This window comes from Garra rufa, chromosome 20 (genome assembly GCF_049309525.1).
Source record: "Garra rufa chromosome 20, GarRuf1.0, whole genome shotgun sequence".
Lineage (NCBI taxonomy): Eukaryota > Metazoa > Chordata > Actinopteri > Cypriniformes > Cyprinidae > Garra > Garra rufa.
This window is the reverse complement of record NC_133380.1, coordinates 37447031-37474495: the sequence shown is the minus strand read 5'-3', so window position 1 is coordinate 37474495 and position 27465 is coordinate 37447031. Positions and strand designations below refer to the sequence as shown.

At 36.1% G+C, this 27465-nt stretch overlaps 2 protein-coding genes across 2 annotated transcripts; one reads left to right on the top strand and one right to left on the bottom strand.

The window, feature by feature from the left end:
* Positions 1-258: 258 nt before the first annotated feature.
* Positions 259-15191, top strand: hyls1 (HYLS1 centriolar and ciliogenesis associated). Its single transcript, XM_073825567.1, has 13 exons — positions 259-358; positions 488-604; positions 3342-3415; positions 3503-3747; positions 3855-3910; positions 6994-7190; positions 7287-9240; positions 11513-11673; positions 13901-13946; positions 14047-14110; positions 14220-14301; positions 14395-14421; positions 14920-15191. The coding sequence occupies exons 1-13, from the start codon at positions 259-261 to the stop codon at positions 15049-15051; spliced, it is 3255 nt and encodes a 1084-aa protein (XP_073681668.1). The 3' UTR covers positions 15052-15191.
* Positions 15141-26040, bottom strand: mrpl4 (mitochondrial ribosomal protein L4). The gene is made up of 9 exons (XM_073825896.1): positions 25849-26040; positions 25655-25736; positions 22595-22763; positions 22455-22506; positions 20263-20380; positions 18239-18345; positions 18003-18112; positions 15454-15527; positions 15141-15354 (listed from the first exon to the last, which is right to left on the bottom strand). Exons 1-9 carry the CDS (start codon positions 25894-25896, stop codon positions 15209-15211), a joined length of 906 nt encoding a protein of 301 aa, XP_073681997.1. The 5' UTR covers positions 25897-26040; the 3' UTR covers positions 15141-15208.
* Positions 26041-27465: the final 1425 nt, after the last annotated feature.

Sequence of the window (27465 nt, the reverse complement as noted above, 5' to 3'; positions counted from 1 at the left end):
TGGTACTGAAGACAACAGCTGACAAACCTGACCATTTAAAAGTGAGTAAAAATAGAAGGAAAAATATTGTACTTTAAATGTTTCCTATGTTTTCTTTTTATATGTTGCCACAACAGCCTTCTTATTTCTATACCATGAACGCTGCTTTCAGTGAGGAAGTGTAAAGAAATATTTTGTCGAGCTTTGTTTACACTCAGCAGATTGAGAACATACGACGTATTTGACTAATATCGAGTATGTTTATTTTGTACGTAAAAGATGGAGAGTCTAGACTTTTCTGAAGAGGAGATCCAGCAGCAGTTGTCTGCACTTGGTTACAGAAATATTCCTAAAGAAAGACTGCGGGAATTCAAGAGAGGTGGGATCATTTTTTTAACAGTTTCAGTCTCAACAGTGTAACGTTATTTTGTGTATTTTGTTTTCATGTTAACGTTATATAACATGTTTTGCTTTAAAGTAGTGCTGTCATGTTATACATCTCCATCAGATCTAGATCAACTCGTTCGTCATGAAAAGTCAAAGAGTCACAGCTCCAGTGAATGGACTTCTCCAACATCTCACAGCAGCTCCAGCAAAAGCCCACCTGCGCTTATTAAAGAAAAAGGTGAGCAGTCAGTCCTGCTTCATGCTGTACACTTTCATGCGAGTTCACTTCCAGAACAAAAATTCTCAGATATTTACTCACCCCCTTATCATCCAAGATGTTCATGTCTTTCGTTCTTCAGTCGTAAAGAAAGATTTTTTTGAGGAAAACGTTTCAGGAATTTTCTCAATATAGTGCAAGTTTGTACTTCCAAAATGCAGTTAAATGCAGCTTCAAATGGCTCTAAATGATCCCAGCCGAGGAAGAAGGGTCTCATCTAGCGAAACGATCGGTTATTTTCTGAAAAAATTTACAATTTACAGTCAAGCCCGAAATTATTCATACCCCTGTCAAATTCTGACTTAAAGTTACTTTATTCAACTAGCAAGGTTTTTTTTTTTTGACCGGAAATGACACAGGCTTCTCCCAAAAGATAATAAGACGATGTACAAGAGGCATCATTGTGGAAAAAATATTTCTCAGCTTTTATTTACATTCGAACAAAAAGTGGCATGTCCAAAATTATTCATACCCTTTGCAAACTGACACAGTCTATGGGAAAATCCAAAGTTCTATACCATTCCAAATAGTCCAAGCTTTTCTAAAGCATCCTAATTACCCTGATTCATTGGGAACAGCTGTTTTAATCAACTCAACAGGTGAAAAACAGAAGCTCTCTGCTGTTGGTTTGTGGACAGTCATGGCTAAGACAAAGGAGCTCACTGAGGACCTGCGGCTGCGCATTGTGGCTGCGCACAAGTCAGGAAAGGGCTATCAGACCATATCTAAATGTTTTGAAGTTCCAGTGGCTACAGTGCAAAGTATTATTAAAAAATACAAGACGTTCCGCACTGTGAAAAGGAGGACGTCAGAAGCCAAAAGTGACACCTGTGCTGGCCAGGAGGATAGTGAGAGAGGTAAAAAAGAATCCAAGGATCACCACCAAGACCATCCTGATGAATCTGGGCTCTGCTGGTGGCAACATCTCAAGGCAGACAGTCCAACGGACACTGCACACCGCTGGCTTCCATGGACGCAGACCAAGGAGGACACCACTTCTCCAGATAAGGCACACAAAATCCCATTCGGCCTTTGCAAATGCTCATCTGGACAAAGAAGAAGACTTCTGGTCTTCTGTTTTATGATCAGATAAAACAAAAATTTAATTGTTTGGCCACAATGATGTAGCCTTCCAATTGAGAATCTGTGGAGGGAGCTAAAGATCAGGGTGAAGGCAAGGAGACTGAAAGAGTCGTCTTATTATCTTTTGGGAGACGTCTGTGTCATTTCTAATCAAAAAAAAAAAAAAACTTGCTGGTTGAATAAAAGTAACTTTAAGTCAGAATTTCCCAGGGGTATGAATAATCTCAGACTTGACTGTATATATTTTTTTAACCTCAAATGCTTGTCTTGTCTAGCTCTGCGATGCGCATGCACACTGTGCGCACAGTTAGGGTATGTCGAAAAACCCATTTCATTTTCTCCTCCAGCTTTAAAATCGCCCTACATCGCTGCAGAAGTGCCGACCCAGTGTTTACAAAGGCCCAGTTTACACTGTCAGTTAAAAGCGACCCAATTTTGATTTTTTGCTCATATGTGACACAGATTGGATCTGTTCTATGACAGTGTAATCGGGTAAAAAACGCATGCATTCGGATATTTCGAGATCAGTTAGAGGCCTCATTAATATGTGGAAATAAATGGGATATGTGCCAATGCGACTTTCATGTAAACAGAAGGCGTTGCATTCTGTAGGTCATTAAAATTGCTACAATTGGTACTTTTCCGTGGTTTAATGTTGTCTTATGTTACCCTTGCTGGCAAAATGAGTGTAAATGTGCACAGGATATTTTTAGATACAGGCAAAATGGTGAAAAAGTGAAAAATGTCGGTTGAGGTTTTCACAAAAATTAGTCTTGCAATCCCAAATGCTGCCAAATAGTGATTAGCTAAGGCCGACCAGCTAAAACCAGGCTGGTTGACCAGCTAAAACCGGCCAACCAGCCTAGGCTGGTTTTAGCTGTTTTTTTCACCAGGGAGAAAAACAAATGTTTTGCTTAAATGCTTAAATGCACAGTAATCGACAACAATGCATGCTCGATATTTAAGATGGTATGGCAAGTGTAAACGCATGAATCGCATATGGGTCAAAATTGAAAGTACTTGGAAACAGACAACCAAAAAAATCGGATATAGGCAACAAATCAGAATTGGGCATCAAGGCCTGCAGTGTAAACAAGGCCAAAGTGAACATACAAAGAAGGTCAAAAAAAAAAAAAAAAGTAAAACGGTGATTTAGGATGATTTTGAAGTTGGAAAAGAAAATGAGATGGGAGTTTTTCGACATACCCTAACTGTCTTGAACAGGAGTGCACAGAGTACGCATCACAGAGCTAGACAAGATGAGCATATGTGGTTAAAAAGTGTATAAATTGTAATTTTTTTTTAGTGGAAAAAATAACCGACCCTTCCTCCTCAGCTGGGATCGTTTAGAGCCCTTTGAAGCTGCATTTAAACAACATTTCTAACCTTCAATCCATCGAGCACCATTGAAGTCCACTATATGGAGAAAATTCCTGAAATGTTATCCTCAAAAAAATTTTTTTTTATTTCTTTACGACTGAAGAAAGAAAGACATGAACATTGTGGATGACAAGGGGGTAATTAAATTACCTATATATTTTTGTTCTGAAAGTGAACTAATCCTTTAAAGCACACAATTAACCAACCTACTGCTAAATTTGTGTTTCTCCCTCAGTTCAACTGAACAACATCGGCCCCAGTTGTAACTACGGTCTCTTCGACTCCAGCTCAGCAGGGCAACAGAGAGAGGTGTGAGTTTTTATGCACCTTAAAAACTTATCGGAATTTTGTGACAATGCACACAAAACTTATGTTTTCCATATTTTCCATACCCAGATATTCTCCTCCACATTTAATGAGGATTATCATGGAGACTCTGGTATGAATCACCACTATGATTCATATTCACGGCACACAGTTGCTCACAGACCAACTCGGCCCTCCACAGCACCCAACAGGCTAGAGACAGAGGAAGCACCTTCTGAAATATTTCACTCCGTTTTGGATGGTAGTGAGACATCAAGTCCTGACAGAGAACATCAGGTTCATTTGAAGCCTGTGATTAAAAGGAAAGTGTTAAGGTAGGGACATAATTGAATTTCTTGATTTGATAGTTGATGAGTACAACATCATCACCCATGCATTAAATGTGCAAAAAAACACCGTTATCTGATATCTCATTTTACAGGAAGCATCAAGGGCGGTCTCAAGTCTGTGATGAGTCCACGCATAGTGAAGATTCTGGTGAGTCCTATGGAATGGAAGATACATACACCTTGCAGAATCTACAAAAAGTTAATTATTTTACCAAATAAGATGGATCATACAAAATGCATATTACTTTTTATTTAGTATTGACATGAATAAGATATTTCATATAAAAGATTAAATTAAAAAAAATTACCCCATTCCAAAGTATACATGCAATTAATTCTTAATACTGTGTTGTAGGGCTGGGCGATAAAACGATAACGATATATATCGCGATAGACAAGAGATCGATATCAATAAAAAATGTGTTCGATAAAACGTTCGATATTTTGTATTCTTCATCGGCCCGCCCAGCCCCCCTTTAACGTCCAGTTAATTTTCTTTTCTATATAGCGCCAGGTCACAATAGAAGTTAAGGTTATCTTTCCTACAGAACGGGTCCTTGTTGTTGTATTAAACAAACTAAATAGCCTTATGTTATTTATCTTATTTACACGACGGCATTTGATTTCTGTCTCTACATGAGGCACGCGCGTTTACAACGTCTCCTCACAGACGGGATCGCGGACTCCATTCATAAAAACGGACTTTACTATAGGGCGGAATGCCGCGGAATTCGTCGATTTTTGGATCAATAAATCAAAAGCTGGTCTGTTAATTAATTCAGATCGCGATATGGACTAGTGTCTGTGAAAACTGAAATGCAAAAAGACCGTTTCAATAAGAATCCTGCATGTTCCGTTTGCCTCTATATGTATGAATGGAGGAGACGCGTTTTATTTTCACTACACGCATACTGCACACGTGACGCTCCCGCTAATTCTCACTTGAACAGATAAACTCCAATAAATACATCTCCAAAGCTGCTGTGAGTGTCACTTTTTGTCAATTTTACCGTTTCATTGGTGAAACTAGCATCATTCATACTGTATTACACACTGAAACTTCACGGCAACCTGTCAAAATAAAAGTACGGTTTAACATGTAACAGAACAATATTAGTCTTGTATTAATTTGTACAGTATAATGCAGGTGTTTATATGTTCACATTTAAATAATTTACATAAAACAATATATATGATAAAAAATAAAAAATAAAATAAAAAAGAGTCACCACTTAATTGTTGAAAAAATACTATTATTATTAAAACTTTTTTTAACTGAATATAATTTTTCTTCTATGTATCAATTTTAACAGTAAAGCTCTGTTTATTTTTATTTTTAAAAATAAATCAGTGATTTTGCTTTCATTTGATTATCAGAAAAATTAAAACAAGAATTTCTGAAAAAAGCAAAAGATTGTAGGGCCCTATTGTTCAAAATGTTGAAAGTTTTGGACTTATTTTTTCACTGAAATAAATGTTTTCGTTATTACACAAAGTATAGGCTAAAGTACCAGGAAAGAAGTAACGTTGGCTACTGGCAACCAGCAATCTGTGCAGCAATAAATATTATCAGCCAAGTACTTTGCAACAACCTCTGACCTGTGGTCAAGCCGTACTTCTGGGCCATACATTAGCTTGACCATTCACTTCATCGACAATGAATGGGGTTTGAATTGAGGATTAAGAGATAATTAAGTGTATATTGTGACTTTAGACTTATGTTTACATTTTAATTATTTGAGTTTTCCATGGTTGTTGACATTTCTGTCTTAATAACTGAGGGGATTATGATCAGAGGCAGGTTAAGTTTAAAATAAAAATGCTTGAGTGTAATATATTTTTCTCCTGGTCCTTATTTTAAATGGGTCATAAAAATATCAATAATTATCGATATCGACCGATATGAAACACTGATATCGTGATATAGTTTTCAGCCATATCGCCCAGCCCTACTGTGTTGTTACCTGAAGAATCCACAGCTGGTTTTTTTTTGTTTGTTTTTTTGTGATAATTATTCTTAAGTTTCTTTTTTGACCTGAACAGTTAAACTGCCCACTGTTCTTCAGAAAAATCTTTCGGGTCCCACAATTTATTTATTTTTTTTTCAGCTTTTTTGTGTATTTGAACCCTTTCCAACAATGACTGTATGGTTTTGAGATCCATCTTTTCACACTGAGGACAACTGAGGGACTCATATGCAACTATTACAGAAGGTTCAAACACTCACTGATGCTCCAGAAGGAAAAATTATGCATTAAGAGCCATCGGTCTGAGGTTTTGAACAGAAGATGTGTACATTTTTCTTATTTTGCCTAAATATCATATTTTTTTTATTTAGTACTGCCCTTACATGTTTCTCAGAAGACAAAATAAGTTAAATTTACCCTGATCTTCAAATTCATAAGGTTTTAACCCCCGGCTCTTAATGCACTGTGTTTCTTTCTGAAGCATCAGTGAGCGTTTGAACCTTCTGTAATAGTTGCATATGAGTTCCTCAGTTGTTCTCAGTGTGAAAAGATGGATCTCAAAATCATACAGTCATTGTTGGAAAGGGTTCAAATCTGCAATAACACTGAAAAACCGAAGAATTTGTGGGACCCAAAAGATTTTTCTGAAGAACAGTGGGCAGTTTAACTGTTCAGGATGAACAAGGTAGTAATGAACAACTATCACTAAACAAAAAAAAAAACAGCTGTGGATCATTCAGGTAACAACACAGTATTAAAATCAAGCGCATATAAACTTTTAAAAGGGGTAATTTTTATAAATTCAACTATTATTTTCTCTTGTGGACTACATTTAAATGTATTTTGTGTGAAATATCTTTGGTATGATCCCTCTTACTTTAGTAAAATATTCAGGTGCAAGGTGTATGTAAATGTTTTGACCTCAACTGTATATCCTGAAATGTAGTATGGCAGTTTTCTTTTCTAAACACAGCCATGCGTTGGTCTAACCCTAACCCTAACTTTACATGCCGTGAAACCTCCTATACACCAGGTGGCGCAATTAGCTGCATAAACCCAGTTAGGTTCTTACCAGTAATCTTCTTAGTTACAGTCCCCCTCCCTCTTAGCCATCTGCTTTGGCTCAGAAGTGAAGTTTATTTTCTGACTGAGGGCTAAAGGAGAGATCTGTCCATCTATCTCAGGATGTATAAAACTTTTGACAGTCGCTGGGAAAATGAAAGCAAGGACAATGAAGGATCTTTGTCCTCCTCCTTCTGGACAGATCAGGAAAGTGAGGGGGAAGACAAGGACTATTGTAAGAAAGAAAGCAGAGCAAATGAAAGAAAGCCTGAAGAAGACAGTAAGGATGTCAAAGAAAGCTTTTTATTGGAAAGTGAAAAAAAGAAGAGAGTGAAGAAGATGCTTCAGATTAATAAATTGGAGAAGGAGAAATATCCCGAGGAATATGACGAAAGTGAAGTAGAGAAAGAATATTTTATAGAAGATGAAAATGAAAAAAGCACGGAGATAATGAGAACAAGGCAAGAAAAAGAAGAGGAAGAAGAACGTGAAAAGGAGGAGGAGGAGGAAGAAAGAGGAGATGAGGAAAGACATCTTGAAGAAGAGGAGGAGGAAGAAAGCGGAGATGAGGAAAAACAGTTTGAAGAAGAGGAGGAGGAAGAAAGCGGAGATGAGGAAAAAGAGCTTGAAGAGGAGGAGGAAGAAAGTGAAGAGGAGGAGGAGGAAACGGGTGAAGAGGAAGAAAGTGAAGGTGTGGATAAAGAAAGTGAAGAGGAAGAAGAAAGAAGTCCAGATGAGAAAAAAGAGCTGTGTGAACAACAGAAATGGAATGAAGAAGATGAGGAGGAACTAAAAAAAAACGAGGAGGAAGAAATAGGAAAAAAGTTTGAAGAGGAAGAACAAAATGAAGCAGAGGAAAGTGAAGAGGAAGAAAAAGAGGAGTCAGAAGAGAGTGAGGAGGAAGAAGATATGTGTGAAGACGAAAAGGATAGTGAGGAGGAGACGGAAAGCTTTGTCAGTGGAGAAAACTCTGAGGAAAATGAGGAGACAAAAGTCCCAAGTGATGAACCAGAGGATGAGAGCGATCAGGTGAGCATGGAGAAAAGTGATGAAGAAGAGTCTCTTCACTCAGAAAGTAAAGAAAAGTGTACAGGTGAGGAAAAGAAAGAGAGTCTCGCCAAAAAAGAGAGCACAGGTGAAAGTGGCAAGGAATACAGTAATTTTTCATTGGAAAAAGAACAAGACAAGGAGGAAGGAGAAGACAATAAAGGAGATAATGTATGTTTTAGACCTGAAGATAGTGAAAGCACTGAGGGAAAAGTAGATGGTGCTAATTTTTTTGGGAACAAAAAAAGCATCTCTGAAAGCCAGGGATCAGAAAATGGCAAACAGAGAGAACTTAACAATAAGGAAGAGCAAAGATACTGTTTCACAAAAAACAACACAGACCAAAACCCTGACAGCAATGAGGAAGAGGAGAGGAATGGAAATAGTAAAGAAGAAGAGAGTCAATGTTTTCTAAATGAATATGACAAAGAGATAGAACTTGGAAAGAGGGATGAAAAAGAGGATAATGAAAGAAAATATGTCTTCAATAATGAGGATCTGGGAGAGAAAAGGCTTGGAGGAGATGAACATGGAAATGGGATGGAAGAGAAAAAACAACACTATTCTGGTGAAGAGGATGAGGGAGTATCTAAAGGAGGCAGTGAGGAAGAAGAGGAGAGAGATTGGTTTTTCAATGAACCTGTTGAGGACAAGGAAGATCGTGACCAGGACAGGAAGTCATGGGCAAGTGATGATGACTATGTTACAATAGCCAGTGGCCATTCAGAAAACGAAGATAACATGATACCTGCTAGGGAACAAGAGTGTGATGATGTACAGCAGAAGGAAGAAATTAAAGACGTCTATGTTGAGGATTTTCACGAAAGTCTGGGCAGCCCTGCGGCAAGCATTTTAACTTCTGGTTATGGCACGAACAGACCAGACTCGCCTAAAGATGGAGACCCAGAGGAAGTGGATTATAGAGATGACTGTACTTTAGGAGGATTAGAAGAAGGGAATGAATCGATCTTGGATGCTCGTGATTATGAGGATGACGGCAGTCTGGCGAGTTTCAGAGACAATCGAGCATTGGAAACATCTGGTGGACAAGCTCCTGCAGAATCACCGGATGGTAATCAAAATGTAAACGTCTGTAGTGATCAAAGCCATGATGGATCTGAGGATGATGACTTCCTGAGCCAAGACCAACAAGCCAACCACCACCAGAATCCCACAGAGAATGACACAGGAACTCAAAATGGAGGCTCTGGAAATGTGTCGTACTTCATTGATAGTTGGGAGGTGGAGGATTTGCGGGACAGTCTTGACCATCCCTTTAATTTGAGGCACAGGAGAGGCAGGGTTCAAAGGAGACCTGAGGAGAAACAATATGATGATGGATATGATGACAACAAGAAGAGAAGGAAGGAGAAGAGAGTCGGAGCTTATACTGGCTGCCTTGGTGTGTTACACTGTTTAAAAAAGTAAAAAACTAATTATGTATCTTACTGAAGTAATGTATGTTTTTGAAAAAAAAACAAAAAACATTGTTTTATACATATTTTGGACTATGGGGGACGCTGTTATTTCAATGACATCAAGTGGTTGCATTCAGTGAGCTACTGCCACTACCTCTCGCTATTTTTGCCAGAAAAAATAAAATACTGATACGATGCCACATTTCGCTTTTGGTTGTAATTTTCAGTCAAAGAAACCAGAGAAGCAATGTAGATCTTCACTGCTTTCCTAGCAAAAAAAAAGATTGGGAAGATGCCTGTGGACAAATTAAAACGTCCTAAAGATCTGTGTCTTTGTTCTCTACACTTTAGTCCTGATGCCTTTGAGGCTTTTAGTAGACCACAGCTGCTGAAAGACTTTACGAACAGTAGAGACAAGAAACGCTAGATGCTGACGTTTGTCTTGATGCTACAGCCACTGAAAGAGTTTCCCAGTGTGGATTTAAGTCGATAGCCGGAGGCGTTTAGACTCCTTGTGGTGAAAAATCAATAGTACGACATTTGCTTAATGCCTATGCTTGTATCCATCGCCACCTGTAAGCTTTTTCAGTAGCTGTGGTCATCGTATCGGTATTTTATTTTCTGAGTTGTGTTGTGTTAAAAATAGCAACAGGTAGGGGTAGTAGCTTACTGAGTGCAACCATTTTACAATCATCGAAATAATAGCGCTCCCATAGTCTAAAATATGTATAAAATATGTCTTTCATGGGTTTTCTACTACATATTTCAGTCAGAGACATCATTTACGTTACATTAAGTCATACAAGTTTTATTACCAAGGGTGTTACGTTGGGAAAAGTCTCTTATGTTCACCAAGGCCAGTGTTGGGGAAAGTTACTTTTAAAAGTAATGCATTACAATATTGAGTTACTTCTTTAAAAAGTAGCTAATTATGATACTTAGTTACTTTTTATGGAAAGTAATGTGTTACATTTGTGTTACTTTTTAAATCTGGGCAGAGTTTGCTAGTTTGTTTTTTAATATAAGTTCTATTTTTGGCAAATGTAAAAGCTTTTTCACATCAAAAGCCTCAGGCTGAAGGAAAAATAATTTCACATCTGTACAGTAGACCACAGAAGCATTGGATCAAAGATCAGAAGCAAAGGCACTGGTTGATAAAGTGGGATTAAATACATAAAAGACATTTGTATTATTTAACATTTAATTATTGCAGGTTTGCATCATATTGTGAGTTGCATTTCAATGTTTTTATTCATTTTGAGGAATATTGAAACTGTTTTTTTAGTGAGTGAGATGAATTAATGTATGTTCACATTTAATCTAGAACTAAAGTAACATCTTGCTCCCTATTTCTCTTAACATGGGGACAGGAGAGCTTTCAATCAATAACTGGGGAAAAAAGTAACTAGTGTTACTTATTTGGAAAAGTAACTCAGAAATTTTCTTGTAAATTAAAGAGTAATGCATTACTTTACTAATTACTTCAAAAAAGTAATCTGATTACGTAACACCCCCAACACTGCCCAAGGCTGCATTTATTTGCTCAAAAATACAGTGAAAACGGTACCAATGCAAAATATTACAATTTATTATTATTTTTCCATATATTAAATTGTAACTAATTCTATTGATGACAAAGCTGAATTTTCTGCATCATTACTTTAGTCTGCAGTGTCACAACATCCCTGAGAAATTGTAATATGATATGAAAGTCAATGATTTTTGACTTTTTTAAAAATGATTTAATATCATTTGTGACCCTGGACCACAAAACCAGTCACAAGGGTCAGTTTTTCTAAACCGAGATTTATACATCATCTGAAAGCTGAATAAATAAGCTTTTTTATTGATGTGTGGTTTGTTATGATATGACAATATTTGTCTGAGATACAACTATTTGAAAATCTGGAATCTGAGTGTGCAAAAAAGACTAAATATTGAGAAAATCGCCTTTAAAGTTGTCCAAATGAAGTTCTTAGCAATGCATATTACTAATCAAAAATTAAGTTTTGATATATTTAGTAGGAAATTTACAAAATATCTTCGTGGAACATGATCTTTACTTAACATTCTAATGATTAATGGGCTTTTTCTACAAATATACCCATGCTACTTAGACTTATTTTGTAGTCCATGGTCACATTTATTTATTTATTTGTATGTGGAAAAATAATGCTTTTTCATGATTCTTGGATAAGTCTAAAAATTTAAACTAGAAATTGTTAGATGTCATTATAGATTTTGTATGTTTTGTAGGTACAGTAAGTGAGCTGGAGGAGCGTTTGGACCAAATGCGGATCGGAGCATCTCGTGTGCATTATGACTCGGAGAGTGAAGACACAGAAAGCTATACTGACAGATCCAGTTCTGTGACGGAGGAACCCCCGAGTGCGTTCCAAGAGTACATCAAAGGCATGGTCAGTACACAGACACTTTCACACTTAGCACTCTTAAACAGTTTCGATTTTTAGGGGTTCGAGCACGTAGTGCTGAAACCCTATTGTAATTGTAAGAATTTTTTTATTATTAGTATTTTTCTCCACTAAAACTGATTGTGCAGACCAAACCGTAAGGCCTAGAGAACTGAAACTTGGCCACAAGGTAGAGCTCCCTGAGGGGACATTCTGAGGAATTTTGAATCTGTTTTTTTTTTTTTTTTTTTTGTGAGTGAGATGAATTAATGCATGTTCACATTTAATCTAGAACTAAAGTAACATCTTACTCCCTATTTCTCTCAACATGGGGACAGGAGAGCTTTCAAACAATTAACAATTCAAACTTATTTGGAAAAGTAACTCAAATATTTTCTTGTAAATTAAAGAGTAATGCATTACTTAACTAGATACTTCAAAAAAAGTAATCTGCAGTGTCACAACATCCTTGAGAAATCATTGTAATAGGCTGATTTTTTACTTTTTTTAAAAATTATTTAATACCATTTGTGACCCTGACAAAGTCTCAGCTTAATCGGCCAAAAAAAAAAAAACTAAAATTTTAGACATTTTTGGCCGTAGCTCGTACACAGTTTGTCGTAGACTCAAAAAGCTACTACGAACAGTTATCCCCGAAAAATGGACTTGTATCCAAAACCTACTTTTACGAACTAGTCATAGGTTTTTCGCCCGATCTGAACCAATCCAATGCAGAACTATTCTCTGGGCACTGAATATCAATAATTATCAAAAAAAGTTGACATTTCGACTCGCAGTCGTATAGGAATGTCAAAACGTTCTATGCTAATGTTGGCCAATTGCTACATTTAGCTAAAACTCTTGAATGGAATGAGATTTCTTAACCAAACTCGGTACACACGTGTATAAGCTCAATCTTTGGTCAAATAAATGAAAATGCGCTATAAGACGGAAATAACATGTAAACTGCTGTAATTGCGCAAACGTTTGTGCGATCGACTTGAAAATTGGTAAGCAGTGACTTAGTCCAAAGTGGCACAAGTGTCTACGAGGACACTGACGTATCTCACAAAACATGGCCACCAATGAAGTTTTATTAGACAAGGTTAACGGAGGCATGTTCGACTCATGGCCTTAAAAGTCTGTATGACTCATGCTGAACATGCCTCAAAAACATTTGCTGTCAATCAAATGTTTTTTTTTTTTTTGTTTTTTTTTTTGGTAGACTATAATGGGGTCATTTTAAAAAGGGGCATTGCCACATAAACCCAAAAACCTATAGAACCTAAAACTTTACGAAAACTGGTGAAAACATGTACCGGATGACTCTTAACAAGCATGCAAAGTTTTATGAAGATCGGACCATAGGTGGTGCTATAACAGTTAAAAAGGTGTCAAAAACATGATATTTCTATTGAAAAAAAAAACTAAAATCGCTATAAAATGTCAATATATTCACATATACACTATATCATCATATCATATGATAGATCTCCTCATTCTGAACAACTTTGTCTCAAGAACCATTGCTGTCTATCAAATCGTTCATGAATTATTTTCAGTTTTGTTAAAAACGTACTTTTGTGAACTAGTCCTAGGTTTTTCGCCCGATCTTGCAGTGCAGTGCTCTGGACTCTCTAGATCAATAATTATCAATAAAATGTTTCTTCTTTTGGTTGGCTATGACGGGGTCATTTTAAAAAGGGGGGTCGCCACATATACCCTAAAACCTAAACAAAAAATCTAAACTTTATGGAAATTGGTGAAAACATGTACCAGATGACTCTTAACAAGCATGCAAAGTTTCATGAAGATCGGACCATAGGTGGCACTATAACAGTTAAAATGGTGTCAAAAACATGATATTTCTATTGAAAAAAAGAACTAAAATCACTATAAAATGTCAATATCTCCACATATACACTATATCTTCATATCATATGATAGATGATCTCATCCTGAACAACTTTGCCTCTAGGACTACTGTTGTCAATCAAACTGTTCTTTTAATATTTGAAATTATTTAAAAAACATACTTTGGTGAACTCATCCTAGGTTTAAACTCAAAGTCAATAAAATCATAATCTCCATCATGGATGTGTTCTGGTGTCAGCCATTTATTTCATGTTAGCCCATACCCTAACAGCATAGAAGCCATAAAGGCCTTAAATGCTCGAACCACAGTAATTGCTGCTAGCAGCTATATTTAAATTTCAATTTTTCCATTCAACAGACACGATCACACAGCGAGAGTGATATCAGACCTCGTCCAAAGTCATGTAAGTCCCATTTTGTGTCTAGTTTTGTCTCAGTTCATGCTTGTTTCTTTTACCCATTGTTGTCAGTTTGGATCCATTTACAGTCTGATTCTCTTCACAGTTATACGGCCAGTTTTTGATCATCCTCATACGAGGAACTTGAAGAAAACTGATCCAGTGGCAAAGTATGGCATACTTCAGAATCAGTATTAATATATAATCTTCATAAACTAAATAAATGACTAAAGACTCTGATCATTAAGTTGTTCTGAATGTGTTTGGATCCTTTATCAGGTATTTACAGTATAAGCAGGACTGGGAGATGTTTAAACCTCCAGGAGAGAAGAGCAGGAGGGATCTTCACTGGGCCATCAGGGTATCATCTAATCACATACTTGTTGTTATAGTGGCTGCTTTCTTAGGAATATATATATATATATATAATAATATATTTTTTTTTAATCCTCAGGAACAACTTATGTATCAGCCTCCACCAGTAAGTCACCCTTTATAGATATATATGTATATATAGTTGTGATCCTGGACCACAAAACCAGTCTTAAGTAGCACGGGTATATTTGTAGCAATAGCCAAAAATACACTGTATTGGTTAAATTTAACGTTTTTCTTTTATGCCAAAAATCATGTTGCATGAAGATATTTTGTACATTTCCTACCATAAATATATTAAAACTTATTTTTTGATTAGTAATATGCATTGCTAAGAACTTCATTTGGACAACTTTAAAGGTGATTTTCTCAATATTTTCTCAGATTGCAGATTTTCAAATAGTTGTATCTCGACTAAATACGGTCCTATCCTTACAAATGCACATCAACAAAAAGCTTATATATTCAGCTTTCAGATGATGTATAAATCTCAATTTCAAAAACTTGACCCTTATGACTGGTTTTGTGGTCTATTTAAAACAGACATTTTTTTTAAAAATGTCCTGTATTCTCTTATTCTGAGTGCTTTTTCTTCTCTCTATAGCCGAGACCTCAGAAAACGTACATCCCCAACACTTACGTGGTTCCAACAGAGAAGAAGCGATCTGCACTGAGATGGGAGATCCGACATGATTTAGCTCATGGAATAATCCCAGCAAAAATCTCCTATCCCTGACAGAAAATGTTCCACTTATGCCTTATCTTTTATACATGCTTAATGTTATTTATTTATGATATTGACATTTTTTACTCCGTGGTACGTGTGAAATGAGACTGCAACATCATTGTTTTTTTATGAAATAAACATTTTAATGCTCTGAAGTCGGTGTTGTTCATGGCAGGTCACTGTATGGGAGTTTGAAGGGATACAGGGGAGTGAACCGCACATCGTGCCAAAGCAGCTTCTTTTCCAGAAATTTTACAGCCTCCAGAGTGAGAACCAGACTTTCGTGTTTCAACATGCTGTGGACGTTTAGACCTGCAAAAACAAAACAATATAACGGTTGTTTTCACAACTGATTTGTATCACAAATGAGCTTTAATGCAAGCTTTTAGAGTAGTCAGTTTTTTTTTATACCTATGGCAGGAATGATATTCACTGTTTTCAGATCTTCAGTCGCCTTCAGAATGTTCTGAGGGAATTCATCACCTCTGAAATACATACATGCATGCAAAAAAAAAAAAGAAATTACTTAAAGGGTTAGTTCACCAAAAAGTTTTGGAAGTGCCTTTTTCTGTTCTAAAGAAGGGGGTGTGCCAATACTTTTGTCCATATAGTGTATGTACAAGGCATTGGTGTTTGGTTTTTTGCTCAAAATCTGCATTTAAAGTCACACCAGGGGGCTGTTTCATAAAAGATGCTAAGAAAAGCAGGGATTAAAGTCAAAAACCTAATTTGAAATAACCCATCAAATCAATCCAGACTATAGCGATTTCATAAATGACAATTTTAGCTCACGCAGTCTGACTAATTTGATCCAGGTTTAGGGAGTCAAAATAATTTCAGCCCTTAAAACAGCAAATATATTTGTGCCTTTGATGCATTTGAGATGTTGTGTTTTTCCTTGTGCATAACAGATGTCACAGTTATGTTCTGTAAATGTTAGAAAGTCATGCAAGTATATCCATTTTGCTGTCAGGAGTGAGCGAGGCTTACAAGGATGAATGAGCGCTGTCAGAATAATAGCGCAATCATTTTGTGTAAAATAAAAATTTTTGCTCAAATATTTGTTGTTGGACATTGAATGTGACAAGTAGAAATTTAATCCTACATATAAGTGTATTTTTATGAGAGCAGTAACTGTAAGATGGCAAATACAGCCCTAATCACTAGCTCAAATGAGTTCATGTCTATTCCTCTTATCGGTTAAAATGTAGTCTGTTTTCTATTATTTATTTTCATTTTTAATTCTAACTTTTAATTTAGTGTTTTTAATGCTTTAAAGAGTATTAATGTTAGATCGTTCTACTAATAACCGTAAAGGTAGAGCTGTCATAAAACCAGAGAGAAAGCCTCCATGACTAGAACCTGCTGATTAACTGAATGTGCAAGTACCAAATATGTTAAAATATTTTTAATATCTTAGAAAAATGTCATTAAATCTTGGGCACAGTATTTTGAATACAGTCGGTTATAGAAATTGCGAAATTATTCATACCCCTCAATTTTTTTCCACATTTTGTTATGTTGCTGCCTTATGTTAAACTACTTTAAATGACTTTTTTCCCCACATCAATCTACACTCCCTACTCCATAAAGGCAAAGCAAAAAAAAAAAGGTTTTTAACATTTGTGCAAATTTATTAAAAATAAAAAACTGAAAAGATCCCGTTGCATAAGTATTCAAACCCTTTTCTGGGACACTTGGAATTTAGCTCAGGAGCATTCATATTGCTTCTAGATGTTACTACACTTTGAGTGGAGTTAAACTGTGGCAAATTCATTTGAATGAGTCTGATTTAGAAAGACACACACCTCTCAGAAAAGGTCTAACAGCTGAAAATGCATATCAGAGCAAAAACCAAGTCCTGAGGTCAAGATAACTGCCTGTAGAGCTCAGTGACAGACTTGCGTTAAGGCAATGATCTAGGGAAGAGTTCAGAAACAAATCTGCTGCATTGAAGGTTGACAGAAGCATTATCCATAATGGAAGACGATTGGAACAACTAGGACTCTAGAAAATGTCTGCCAGCCCCCATCCAAGCTGACAGAGCTTGAGAGGTGAAAAGGTGAGGCAAAGAATGGCAGATAATTGCCAAATGCAGATGTGCAAAGCTTGCCACATCAGACCCAAAAAGACTTGAGGCTGTAAAGGTGCTTCTACTATGTACTGAGTTAAGGGTATGAATACTTATGCAATGTATTTATTTCAGTGTTTTATTTTTAATAAATTTGTAAAATTTACACTCCATGCACCATAATAATGACAAAGCAAAAACCAGATTTGCAAATTTTTTAAGTGACTGGGCTTGAGCTATGGTAAATTTCCCTTTGGAAACCAAATCAAGTGACAATAAGTCAGACTAACTGAAATAAGCCTGACTTATTTGGTAAACTTGTTTTATAAAACAGCCCCCAGAGGTGTTCAGCTGAGATTAGGACTTTATGCTTTCTGCAGACCAGTCAAGTTCTTCCACACTGACTGCCCTGCTGAAAAAAACAGCTAATACCAGCCTAGGCTGGTTGGCTGGTCTTAGCTGGTTTAAGCTGGAAGTAGCTGGTTCAAGCTGGTCTCCCAGCCTGGCCAGGCTGGTTTTAGCTGGTGGTTTCCCAGCCTTTAAAATTGGCCAAAACCCCTCTAAAACCAGCCTGCCTTCCAGCTATGACCAGCTAAAACCAGCCAACCAGCCTAGGCTGGTATTAGCTGTTTTTTTCACCAGGGTGAATCAATAATTTCTTTTTGAACCTTGCCTTATACACAAAGGCATTGTCATATTAGAATTGAAGAGGGTCCTGTCAAATTTGTTGCTGTAAAATTAGAAGCACAAAATCCTCTAGAATATCATTATATGCTTAAACATTAAGATTTGTATTTAAGAAAATGACTAAATTAGGGAACCTGTTCATTAGAAGGGGGTGTCCCAATACTTTTGGCAATATAGTGCATGTCCACTTTTGCATACTTACACATCAACAATGAGGACGGATTCCCCCCACTGCCTGTGTTTGGCCAGGTCCAGGAGGTAGTGGGGGTCTGGAGTGGGAATCTCCAGTGAGTCCACAATATGAAGGTAATCCTGGAGAAACAATGACTATCACTTCATTTAAGCCCTAAAATTACTAAAGCTAAAACTGAAATAACAAAAAGCTAAATAGAAATATAAAAGCTACAAAAAACACATTTAACAAGCACTTCCCCTCACCTGAGCCAGTTTGGCGGTTAAAGCGATCTTAAGCCCTTGCACTCGCACCTTCATGGGCAACATGTAGTAATAGCTGGTTGGTCCTCGTGGACCGTGAGATACTCCTCCTAAACAAGAAAGAGGAACGTTTGTTTAGTAATTTAGTGAGTGCAGTGATAGTTTCATGCATCTGTGTGTTAAAGTTGAAGATAAAGGTACAGTTCAACCAAAAATTTTAATTCTGTCATTAATTACCCTCATGTCGTTCCAAACCCATAAGACCTTTGTTCAGCTTCAGAACACAAATTAAGATATTTATGATGAAATCCAAAAGCGTTCTGACTTTGCATAGACAACAATGCAACTACCACGTTCAAGGCCCAGAAATGCAGTAAGAACATTCATTAAAGGTGCCACAGAATAGAAAACTGTATTTACCTTGGCATAGTTGAATAATAACAGTTCTGTACATGGACATGACATACCGTGAGTCTCAAACACCATCGTTTCCTCCTTCTTATATAAATCTGGCGTTTGCAAAAGACCACTGAAAAAAAGGCCAATTCCAACATAACACAGACTATGACGTTGTAGTCGTTATAGCCCACAAACACTTCCGCTAGTTAGTGTGTTTACATCATGTTGAGAAGAAGCTGCGTTCTGCACTGTGAAAGCAAGTTTGTTTTATTTTCACTGCCAAAATGGTTCAAATTCATCTAACAAGCATCTTCAAATCACAACCTGAAAGTACGATTAATACGGTATGTGTACATTTTCAAGTGAGTGCTCAAAATATCAAGTTGGTGGTGCTAATATGTGATGTATACCTAGTTCAGCTTTAGGTTTCCAGGCAGTGTTGCCAGGTTTGTGATTTTCCAGCAGAATTGGGCTACTTTAACACTGTTGTCATGGGTTGTTTATCATGTCTGTGGGTTGAAGCGACCCCAGTAACATAATATTTATCTCCTTTTGGCTCACCCCCTGCCAAAAAAACATTTATTTTACCCCACGAAACGCAATTTTTAATTGGGGACCCCCTTTGGATGCAATTTGTGAGTAGAAATTGGGTGGGGTTTTTTTGTGAAAAACTGGCAACCCTGTTTCCAGGTAAACCACGATAATACGGTCTTACTGAAATAGTTCTGATAATTCGCTGTGGACCCACTATTTCCTAAGAACGTGTTGATTAATGTAGACTGTCGTTGTTCCAATTACTGTGTTGTTTCACCAGTTAGTCACTAGGCTAACGTATCCACCATTATTGTTTAGTTATGTGTTTACAGTTTAGCTGTGGGCTTTGTATAAGTGTTAAGCAAAATGTTTTTATGTCATTATTTTAACAACGGATTGGCACACTATCTAATTGTTTTATGTAAACGTGCTCAGGGTTGCCAGGTTTTCACAACAAAACCCGCCCAATTGCAACTCAAAACATGCCCAATCGCTTTTTGAGGGGTTTAAAATACATGCTTTTCGTCATGGTTCCCCTAATAAATTTGCATTTCAGGGGCTAAATATGACATTATTGGTGTCATTTCAACACATGGACATCAAAACAATCCGCAGACTTGGCAACACAGATGGCAGTGCTTGCTAACTTGCGCTAACTGGCCAGCTGACCAATCAGAGCAAAGTAGGCTTATGGAAGGGAGGGGTTTACAGACATTACGCTCAAAGCTGGTTTGAACAGACCATTTTGAAATCGACAAATAATACAACAAATGTATATTCTGAGAAAATTACAATGTTTTCTGACCTTAGATGCATTTAAACCTATTGTAGGAGACTCCAACACAATAACAGGACACTTTAAAAAAAACATATGAGCTGCTCTTTAACCAACAATTTCTTCTCTTCTGTGTCTTAACGCATGTTCACGAGAGTAACACGACGCATGCATTGTCCTGACTACCTTTCTGGGCCTTGAACGTGTCAGTTGCGTTTCTGTGCTCTCGGATTTCATCAAAAATCTCTCAATTTGTTTTCCGAAGATGATAATGACAGAATTTTAAACTACCCCTTTAAATGAACTGACTTTATCTTACCTCCTCTCCATAGTGGAGAACGAATGCTTCCATGTCGCGCTCGGCCGCTTCCTTTTTGATTCCAAGGTTTCTTGCCTCCACCGCTGACTTCAGCTCTTGATTTGACTTTTGCATAGCTCTACAGTAATTAAATGACACATGATTGTCATAATACAATGATAAAATATAACTAAAGGTAATAGAACAAGATTAGGATGGTATCTTGAAGCAATAGTTCACCCAAAAATGAGAACTAGCTGAAAATGTACTCATACTCAGGCCATCCAAAATCAGTTTGTTGCTTCATCAGAACAGATTTGGAGAAATTTAGCATTATGTCACTTGCTCGCCAATGGATCCTCTGCAGTGAATGGGTGCCGTCTAGGGGTGAGACGAGACACTTATCTCACAAGATGAGACGAGAACGAGACAAGATTTTTAAACTTTTTTTAAGAAATCCTTAATGATGAAATATATAGGAAAAATAGTATTTTATTCAACTAAAAAACAAAATGCAAAAAAATGTAGGTGCATTTTAATATGAATTGTACTTTATAAAATTAAACTTTTACTGTAATGAATTATATGCAAATCTGCATAATTCTAGATAAATTGAAAAACAATTCTCTTTTATAAAGTGGAGATCACGATTCTGAAGAAAAAAGGATTAGAAATCTAAACAAAATTACATAATTTACAAGTGGTTCTGAAAGAATGTTAGTAATAAAAGTCTTTATTTGAACAAAACTGTAAAAAATGAAGTCAGTATCTGAATTAATAAAGACTTGTTTCTCTATTGGAATCTCTTAAAAGTATAATTCAATGATAAATCCTTTTTTAAAAGTGCAGTTGTCGCCACCTCCTGGCGGAAGAGGAAAAGCGTTACAATATAACATGTTAGGATACTTTCGTTTTAATCGCTACTCTACACAATAAGCGTTTATACCCAAACTATAAGCTTTTATCCCAGTACTTATGTTATTTAAATGTCTGTAACAAAGAAATAATGATGATTATGTGGTTAAAAAGACTGATGGTGTTGCTATTTCCCAATCAGCAGCAGCAAGAATGCAGATTTGAATGTCTTTAATACCTGTTTCACATTGTAAGCGTCAGTGGAGCGAGTTGTAATAGACACCACTGAATCATTGTCATTCAGGAATAAGATCGTGTGGGTGTTTGAATAGAGATTGTGTTGTTTTAACAATTAATCATGCAGCTCTAATGTAAACACTGCAAAATGTTTTCGAAGATATCGTCACGTTCTCGCGAGACCAGTCAGATCTTGCGGGACAAAAAGCTGATAAAAACATCAATAATCCACAAGTAATCTTGTAAAGCGAAAAGCTGCATGTTTGTAATAAACAAATCCATTATTAAGGGGGTCATCAGATGCAAAACTAACTTTTACATGTTGTTTGAACATTAATGTGTTTGTGTACACAACCACCCTACAATGATAAAAATCCACCCAGTGGTATTTTTTTAATCTTTAAAAGTAATATCCCTTTTTAAAATCAGGTCATTCTCAGCTTCTTGTCGTTGTGACGACACACAGACAGAGGCCACTCCCACGATAGTTGATTGACATGAGCGCCTTACCTTAGACCCGCCCTCACTGAGCTGAAAATGTGTTCTGTTGTTGGATGAAATAATGAACATAGCAGTCGTCATTTACTCCCGACATCTGAGCCGCTGAAGTCTCAGAGGATGTTACTTCCATTTTTAAAAGAAAAGTGCCGATCCCAATCTACATATGCATCTATGTTCATGTGAATCAATTATGCATCTTTGCAAATGGCCTTTCTTAATAATGTGCTTGTTGGCAAGTTCCGCCGCTAAACGCTGCTAAAGTAAACTTTACGGCTCATAGTCCTACATCATTTGCATTTGAAGGAACATGCAATAAACTAAGTTGATTTTTTTCAGAGCTGATTTTAACAAGGTAAAAGGGTGTTTTTTTACACTACTATTGAGAATTTTTAACCAAAGTATATTATAGACTTTTCATTAAGGTCCTAAAGAATCATATGAACAGAGGATCCATCTGTTCTAATAAAGAAACAAACTCATCTATATCTTAGACAGCCTGAGGGTGAGTAAATATTTAGCTAATTTTCATTTTTGAAAGTTTTTTTTTAACTATTCTTTTAATGCACATTACAGGTGCTATGTTAATGCCAGAAAGCATGATATATCTCATAGTTACTTACTATTCGTTTGAAATTACGTTGCCAGACCTCTACAGCATGAAGAATGTCCAGCCTATTAACAAGAACAAAAACAATCATATATCCATTTGTCTGCAACATAACTCCAGCCCACAAATCCTTCACAGAACTAAATGGTTTACCTGACAGGTACTGAGAAGACATCAGGGTGTAGGTCAACCACACCAAGGGGTTCACTGTCATGACTTCCCAAAGACTCAAGCCACGTCTGAGCAGGTGCCAGGTGAGCTGGGATATCAGCCTCACACCTGCGCAGCACTGGAAGATCAGAGCCGGATGGAGGAGCCCTCTCTAAAACGAGTTCAGACATGTTTAGGTCACTTATACATCACATAGATTTTAAAACTGCATTGTTGCAGTTCATTTACAATGAACAGAAATTAACCACAGAAACCAAACGGCCTGTCAAAATACTTTAGCTCACTTCCAGAAACAATATTTCCTGATAATTTACTCACCCCCTTGTCACCCAGGATGTTCATGTCTTTCTTTCTTCACTCAAAAAGAAATTAAGGTTTTTGAGGAAAACATTCCAGGCTTTTTCTCTATATAGTGGACTTCAATGGTGGCCAATGGGTTGAAAGAGCTTCAAGGGCTCTACACAATCCCTGCTGAAGAATAAGGGTCTTATCTAGTGAAACAATCTGTCATTTTCTAAAAATAAAATAAATAAATAAAACTAAAATCTATATACTATTTAACCACAAATACTACACTGCAAAAAAAAAATGCAGTTCTTACTTATTTCTTACTTAGATTTTTTTTGTCATGTTTCCAGCCAAAATATCTACAAATTCTTAAAGGTGCCATAGAATGCATTGAGAGAATTTTTTTAAATTGTTCTCTGATATCTACATAGAAGGTATATGGCATAGGAAAGGGCAAAAAATCTCCAGAAATGGTTTTACAGGTCCATTTACAACCCTAGGATTTGCCCCTAGAATGAAATGCTCTGTTTTTGCCTTATTTGGAAGCTTCATGAATATTAATGAGCTCTGCTCTGATTCGATGTTTCACAAAGCTTCTCATCTCAATAGCTCACACATGGATAAAAATATATATTTAATTAGGAGCTCTAGCTGCTTTTAATATGCGGTTTGTTGAATCTGCCATTTTGAATCGCGGACAGTTTAGTCTAATTATATATATCAGTGCACACATCTCTCTGTTTATGTGGTAAGTGAAATCCTATGAATTGCAATGTAACAGGCTAGCGCTAGCATTAAGCTAACCGTGTCCCTTCAGTGGCTTGCCTTGTTTAACTGATGTGCTGACGTTAGTGATGATTGGGCGATGCAAATGTTAGAGGTGTAACTATTAACGATCTCGGGAAAGTTTTGTAACAGTCAGTGTTATGTTGGAATTGACCAATTTTTCGGAGGAAACGATGGTGTTTGAGACTCATGGTATGTCATGTCCATGTACTGAACTGTTATTATTTAACTATGCCAAGGTAAACACAGTTTTCCATTCTATGGCACCTTTAAATCAAGAAGGATTTTCTAGACAAGTAAAAATTATTTTCTTGTTTTCAGAAAAAAACAAGTCAGAATTATGTTTTTGCTTAGAACAAGCAAAATAATCTGGTAATGGGGTAAGCAAAACAAGATTATTTTTCTTTCCCCACTGGCAGATTATTTTGCTTGTTTCAAGCAAAAACACACTTAATTTTGACTTGTTTTTTTTTCTGAAAACAAGACACTAATTTTTACTCAACTAGAAAATCCTTTTTTATTTAAGAATTTTAAGATATTTTGGCTGGAAACAAGAAAAAAGTTAGTCTAGCACTAGCTCTTACGGTGGAAAGGTCACACACGGTTAGTTTTTCGTCTGTTTACTTTAGTTCAAAAAGGTAGAGTAGGGCAAAAAACATCATCTTATTTCCTCCTCCAACTTCAAAATCATCATTGTTTTACCTTTTTTTTTTTTACTTTCTTTGCACGTTCGCTTCGTAAACACTGGGCCAGTACATCTGCCTACTTTAAAAGCTAGTCCAAGACAAGCATTTGTGCTTAAAAAGTTTACAACTTTTTACATCTTTTCAAAAAATGGCTGATCGTTTCACTAGATAAGACTCTTATTCCTCAGCTGGGATCATGAAGAGCCTTTTGAAGCTGCATTGAAACTGCAATTTGGACCTTCAACCCATTGGCCACCATTGAAGTCCACTACATGGAGAAAAATCCTGGAATGTTTACCTCAAAAACCTTAAAGGAGTAGTTCACTTTCAGAACAAAAATGTACAGATAATGTACTCACCCCCTTGTCATCCGAGATGTTCATGTCTTTCTTTCTTCAGTCGTAAAGAAATAATGTTTTTTGAGGAAAACATTTCAAGATTTCTCTCCATATAATGGACTTCTATGGTGCCCCCGAGTTTGAACTTCCAAAATGCAGTTTAAAAGCAGCTTCAAAGGGCTCTAAATGATCCCAGCCGTGGAAAAAGGGTCTTATCTAGCGAAACGATCGGTTATTTTCTAAAAACATTTACAACTTATATACTTTGTAATCTCTACACAGAGCTCGACAAGACGAGCATTTGAGGTTAAAAAGTATATAAATTGTAATTTTTTTTAGAAAATAACAACGTTTTGCTGGATAAGACCCTTCTTTCCTCGGCCAGGATCATGTAGAGCCCTTTGAAGCTGTATTTTGGAAGTTCAAACTCGGGGGCACCATAGAAGTCCATTATATGGAGAGAAATCCTGAAATGTTTTCCTCTAAAACAATTTCCTTACAACTGAACAAAGACAGACATGAACATCTTGGATGACAAGGGGGTGAGTACATCATCTGTAAATTTTTGTTCTTAAAGTGAACTACTCCTTTAAGCTCTTTTCGAGTGAAGAAAGAAAGACATGAACATCCTGAATGACTCAGGGGTGAGTAAATTATTAGAAAATTTTAATTCTATTACTGTAAAACGATGAAAATTAATAAAGCCTATCTTTACACATCTGTAATTTGCCTTAATAGCTTTGTAGATCACAATAGTAAGTTAACAGTTTTATTGTGACAGCAGTTTTGTAAGTATACTGCAAATATACTATGGTCTTTTTGTCTCATGGATGTAAATAGAAAAGTGGATAAAGCCGAAATCGATTCAATAAGAGATTTGTAGACTTCAACAATGGTGAGTAATATATTTGATATAATTATTAAATACAAAAAGCTTTGCTTACTTTGAGGCGCGACTCCAATGAGATTCGACGGGAGCCGCAAATTTGATGGAAGTGCGCTTTCTCCAGAAACAGATGAGATGAACTGGTTTGAGAAAAAACATGGGTTATATTGTTAATGTGTCCCAGGATGACCATCAATATCATATTCACACGCGTTTATATTACATGGTTATTACCAGCAGCAACCTACTTACCCTTTTAACAGCCGTTCTTCCACATGTCGCTAACGTTGCACGAAACATGATGCGGGCTAATTAACAGTTACAATAAATACTGTCGTTATAATTTCAGCTTCTTACATATTTGGATTCTCTGTCAGAAGGTCGTGATGGTGTGCTCTCTGCGCACGCTTCCGTCGCTCACGTATGACGTAAGCGGTGTTTTGTCTTTGAATTTTATTTGCAATAAATAATGGATTGAAAGGTGAAATTAAATACGCTGTCATTTGAAATATTGACATTTGGTATTTATCTTGTATTTTTGTCTAATTGTATTTTTGTATATTTACATTTAAAATGTAAATTGTAAACCCGATTTTTTTCTTTGTTTGTTTATTTTTATTTATTTATTTTATTTGGATGTCTTGTTATATTTGTATATGTTTTTGTTGTGGTTTGTAATTTAAAGTAATGCAATAAATAATAGAAATAGTGGTGTATCTTTTTTCTCATTTTTATTTTAATATTTATTTGTGCATTCTTATTCTGACTAATAATATTTATGTTCATTATATTACATGATTTGTGCTGCAGAACTAGAGAGCGACACAAAAACGCTGTTGTATGTGAAATGTCACGTTGTGATGTTACCATATGTTATGAAAAATTTTATAAACAGACCCCACCACACATTAAAAAACATCATTCATAACCAGATTTTAGGAAAGTTACTTTTAAAACTAGGCCTAATATACATTACAATATTGCGTTACTCCCTAAAAAAGTAACTAATTGCGTTATTTAGTTTTTATGGAAAGTAATGCATTGCTTTAATTTTTCTCATCTGATCTGGGCTTACTTGTTTGGTTTTATTATGGAAAGTTATATTTTTGACTTCCATTCCCTCAGGCTGAAGGAAATGTAAATTTAAAAATGGTATTATTTTTATTATTAAATTTAAAATAGGTTATATTTGTGTAGTTTTTAAGATTTACATTCAGTTGAAGTCAAATGTTTGCATACACCTTGCAGAAATCTGCAAAATGTAAATTATTTTGCCAAAATAAGAGGCATCATACAAAATGCATGTTATTTTTTTAGTGCTGACCTGAACAGGTTATTTTACATAAAAGATGTTTATAGTCCAAAAGAGAAAATAATAGTTGAATTTATAAAAATTACCCAGTTCAAACGTTTACATACACTTGATTCCTCATACTGTATTGTTACCTGAATCATCCACAGCTCTTTTTTGTTTGTTTTGTTTAGAGATAGTTGTTTATGAGTCTCTTGTTTGTCCTAAACAGTTAAACTGCTTGCTGTTCCCAAAAATTCTTTGTTTTTTCAGCATTTTTGTATATTTAAACCCTTCCTATCAATGATTGTATGGTTTTGGGATCCATCGATTCACACTAAGAATATCTGATGGACTCATATGTAACTATTACAGAAGGTTCAAACACTCACTGATGCTACAGAAGGAAAAACAATGTATTAAGAGCCGGGGGTGTAAACTTTTGAAAAGAATGAAAATGTGTATATTTTTCTTATTTTGCCTAAATATGTCACTTTTTTCATTTAGTACTGTACTGCCCTTCTGAAGCTACAGGAGATACATGTTTCCCAAAAGACAAAATAAGTAAAATATACCCT